The sequence below is a fragment of the Onychostoma macrolepis genome, chromosome 21 (assembly GCF_012432095.1).
Source record: "Onychostoma macrolepis isolate SWU-2019 chromosome 21, ASM1243209v1, whole genome shotgun sequence".
Lineage (NCBI taxonomy): Eukaryota > Metazoa > Chordata > Actinopteri > Cypriniformes > Cyprinidae > Onychostoma > Onychostoma macrolepis.
Window position 1 is genome coordinate 30,945,444 of NC_081175.1, and position 4,033 is coordinate 30,949,476.

Sequence of the window (4,033 nt, forward strand, 5' to 3'; positions counted from 1 at the left end):
TGTGTGTGTGTGTGTGTGGAAGGTAAAATGTGTCAAGGCAGCAGATCACGTGCTCAGAGTCTCTGATCTCAAACACACCGCAGATAATCAGCTCAGACACGATCAGTGATCAATAACTCGTCTACAATCACGTTTCGGCAAAGTTATGAACAGTAATTCTTCCAGTAAAGTTTGTTCATGTTTGCAAAGTTCGTCTAACATTTTTAAATGTTGCCGTTTTGTTTCAGAATGTTCTGATTTATTGTTACTTTTATCACTGATGCTTCTGAACGTGCAGAGAACATTCAAAAGTAACATTCCCACAGTGTTTGCAGACTGATGAATATGAAATGTTTCCTTAGCATTCACAAAACCAAGAAAAAAATGTGTTTAAAACATTTAAAATAAACTGGACGTTTTGAACGTTCAGAGAACATTCAAAAATATCATTTTCATAACTTAACAGAGTTCATATCTGGTCTTTAATAAAGTTGCACAAAAACGTTATTTGCACATTGTTAATGGAACGTTTTCCTGAAATAAATAACTCGATGCTGTAGAGTTCAGCTGCGGAATATTCAAAAGTAAGCTTCTCATAATGTTTGCAAAATTATAAAATGGAATGTTCCCTTAACATTGGCATAGCCGAGAAAATAACGTTTTCTAAAAGTAGAATATTAAGAAATAAAGTTTTCGTAACTTAATGGAAACGTTTTTGTGCACGCCTAGATAACGGTTTTGTGTTTGTTAGAATAGAATTACTGATACAATGTTGCTTTAAAATCTAGTGTTTGTCTGCGGAGTGTGTCGCAAGACATCAGACGCGTTATCGAGCATCACTCTGATCATATTGATTAACCATAAACATTAACCAGTAACATTGTGAACTAGTTTAGGTTACAGGGGGCCGTTCTCTCTCACACACACACACACACACACACTCACACACCCCTCCAGCGGTGCTTTATAAGCGCTCTTCTCATGAGGATCTCTCCAGTGTCTCTCAGCTCTCCTGAAGATCTCCATCTGTTTCTGAATCTCCTGCTAAACATGGCACCAGTCGGATCAAAGAGGGTGAGTTTCTGATTTCGACACTTTTAGCGATTCTTCAGTCCAGTTTTTAGGCTTTTAGCGCGTTGTTTTTACATTAAGAGACGCATGAGATCCTGCTGTAGGTTTATATTTACTCCAGCTATTAATGTATCAGCTGTCTCACACACATGAACAGAAACACTCATGCTTGTGTTAAAGTGTGAGTTGATGCGGAATAAAACGCGCCTGGAGCGCGCACTCGCACCCTGATCCACGCGGTTGCGCGCGTTCTTACGCGTCTCTGCGGTGGATGTGTGTGTGTTTTGGCCTGATATCGCGCAGTGCTGAGTGTGTGTGTGTGTGTGTGTGTGTGTGCTCAGGGTGTTCTGGAGCGCCTGGACGCGGGTGAGGTGGTGATTGGAGACGGAGGGTTCGTGTTCGCGCTGGAGAAGCGAGGCTATGTGAAGGCCGGTCCCTGGACTCCAGAGGCCGCTGCTGAGCACCCAGAGGCCGGTGAGACTCGCCAAATAAACGGGTCCCAGATAACAGTCTAGAAAATCTCTCCCAGTAACGTTAATAGAACGTTCGTTCAGAGTTCATCAGGACTGTATTCACCAAACATCTTCAGCTCATAACTCACCGATTCAGGAGAAAATCTTAAAAATAATGCGCGTGTCAGTCCTAAATGTAGGACTCCTAATTGTTTGCTCTGAGAGTATTTCACAAAGTGTTTTAGAGCTAAAACTAGCTCCTAACTGTGTGAAAGGTTAGCAGCAGTGAAGACGAGACCACAGCCACAAACTCCTGAAATAGCTTCTGCCTCCAAACAAACATTTTAGAAACATAATGAGCTTTTATAAACACATCGCCTTTGGTTTTAAAGGTTATCTCAGCTCCAGATTCTCCTTTGATTATATCCTTGTTTTCATGAACCAGTTATACTGAAAAAAATGGTTCATTGAATTTACTAATTTAAGGAAAGTGGTTGCAATCAATTTATTTTAGCCACATTTAAATAATAAACAAATTTAGTTGACTAACTTTCAACAACAACAAAAAAAGTTTATTTAAATGTAGCTAAAATAAATTGATTGCAACCACTTTCCTTAAATTAGTAAATTCAATGAACCATTTTTTTCAGTGTAGATAAGAAGCAACATGTTCTTGAGTCCAGTTTGGTTTTGTTCTGTTTGCGTGTCTTACTGTTCTACTCTGTTAATTAAAAGGCTGTTTATATGTATATCCGCTAATTGTTTAGGAGAAGCAGACATGTAAGAGGCTGACAATAAACTGAAATTATACTTGTTTAATTAATGACGCTTAGCCTGCACTTTAAAATCTTTATTCGAATATGGCAACATAATATTGCACTCTACAATATTTCTATGAATAAATCTCTGACAGAGACTATCAGCCAATCACTGTGTGCGTAGTTAATAAGCACATGGACATCTCCCATAGCAACGAGGTAAACCCCGCCCCCTTATTTACTCTGCGCTTAACACTGTTCCTTTAACATTTTTCTATAACCAAGAAGAAACATTTTAAAAACTTTTAGAAAACTTCAGAGAACATTCAGAAACAACGTTTTCATAACGTTTAATGGGGACATTTGCCTAATGTTTCTAGAAAATATGTTGCTCGCCGGGAGACAGATTTATGGATATGTAATGCTGCTTTTGTAATGATACCATCCAGTTAATTATTACATTTATTTGTTGATTATTGATTAATTACGTTTTGTATTACACATTTGAGGGTTATGTTTAAATATGTGTATGATGCATTATCTAATTAAATATGCTCTAATTTGCACACATTTCCATTTTGGATTTTGGATTTCTCCTTTTATCAGACAGAAAACAAACACATTTTCACCATGTTTTGGGAGTAAAATATTGTATAAATCAGTGTGAATGAAATATGAACAAACCCTCAGAATATAGAGAGGTGTGTGTAATAGAAAAAACTCTTTAAAGATATGGATTAGAATTGAAATCTACAGACATGAATAGATAAATTGCAATAAAATAAACACTTGAATGTGTGTGAATGTGTATTTTGGATGCTGTCAGTCCACTCGTCTGAAAGAGGACATGTTATGGAAGCAAAATAGATTTAAAAAATAATCAGTGCATGAAAAAGAAATAATGCCTTGCTTTATTTTTCTATATGTGTCCCTGCAGCACAGAAGCAGTCATAAGCAGCACAGCTATATTTGTAGCAATAACCAACAATACACTGTATGGATTTTTCTTTTATGCCAAAAATCATTAGGATATTAAGTAAAGATCATGTTCCATGAAGATATTTTGTACATTTCATATCGTAAATATATCAAAATGTAATTTTTGATTAGTAATATGCATTGCTCAGAACTTCATTTGAACAACTTTAAAGGCGATTTTCTCAATATTTAGATTTTTTGCACCCTCAGATTCCAGATCCTATCATAACAAACCATACATCAATGGAAAGATTATTCATTCAGCTTTCAGATGATAATGTATAAATCACAATTTCACAAAATTGACCGTCATGACAGGTTCTGTGCTCCAGGGTCATATTTTCTATTGCTCGTTTGTACTTGAACGCTTTAAAACGGTTGGATTGCTGGTTCTTCCTCGTAACCGTCTCCTGGAGTGTTTCTCTAGTTGTATTCGGAGCAGGCTGTTCTGTAAGAAGCCGCATGTGTTTGTCTCCGTCAGTGCGACAGCTGCACAGGGAATTCCTGCGGGCCGGGTCAAATGTCATGCAGACGTTCACTTTCTACGCCAGCGACGACAAACTGGAGAACAGAGGGAACAAGCTGACTTTCACCGTGAGTCGCTCACATTCACACAGAGCCAATCATCACGATCGGCGTTCAGAGGTTAAACTCAGAGACTGATGGAGATGTTTGCTGACCGTCCGCAGGGCCAGCAGATCAACGAGGCCGCCTGCGATCTGGCCAGAGAAGTAGCCAATGAGGGCGATGCTCTGGTGGCGGGCGGAGTCTCGCAGACACCCTCTTACCTCAGCT

The 4,033-nt window shown here is 38.6% G+C and overlaps 1 protein-coding gene across 1 annotated transcript in view; it reads left to right on the top strand.

Annotated features, from left to right (window-relative positions):
- The first annotated feature begins 899 nt into the window (after positions 1-899).
- Positions 900-4,033, top strand: part of bhmt (betaine-homocysteine methyltransferase) — a 7,629-nt gene continuing 4,495 nt past the window's right edge. The window contains exons 1-4 of the mRNA XM_058757529.1: positions 900-1,053; positions 1,392-1,524; positions 3,720-3,832; positions 3,928-4,033. The exon at positions 3,928-4,033 is cut by the window's right edge and continues 86 nt beyond it. Coding sequence (XP_058613512.1) covers positions 961-1,053; positions 1,392-1,524; positions 3,720-3,832; positions 3,928-4,033 — 445 coding nt within the window. The 5' untranslated portion in view covers positions 900-960. The remainder of the gene's footprint in view (positions 1,054-1,391; positions 1,525-3,719; positions 3,833-3,927) is intronic.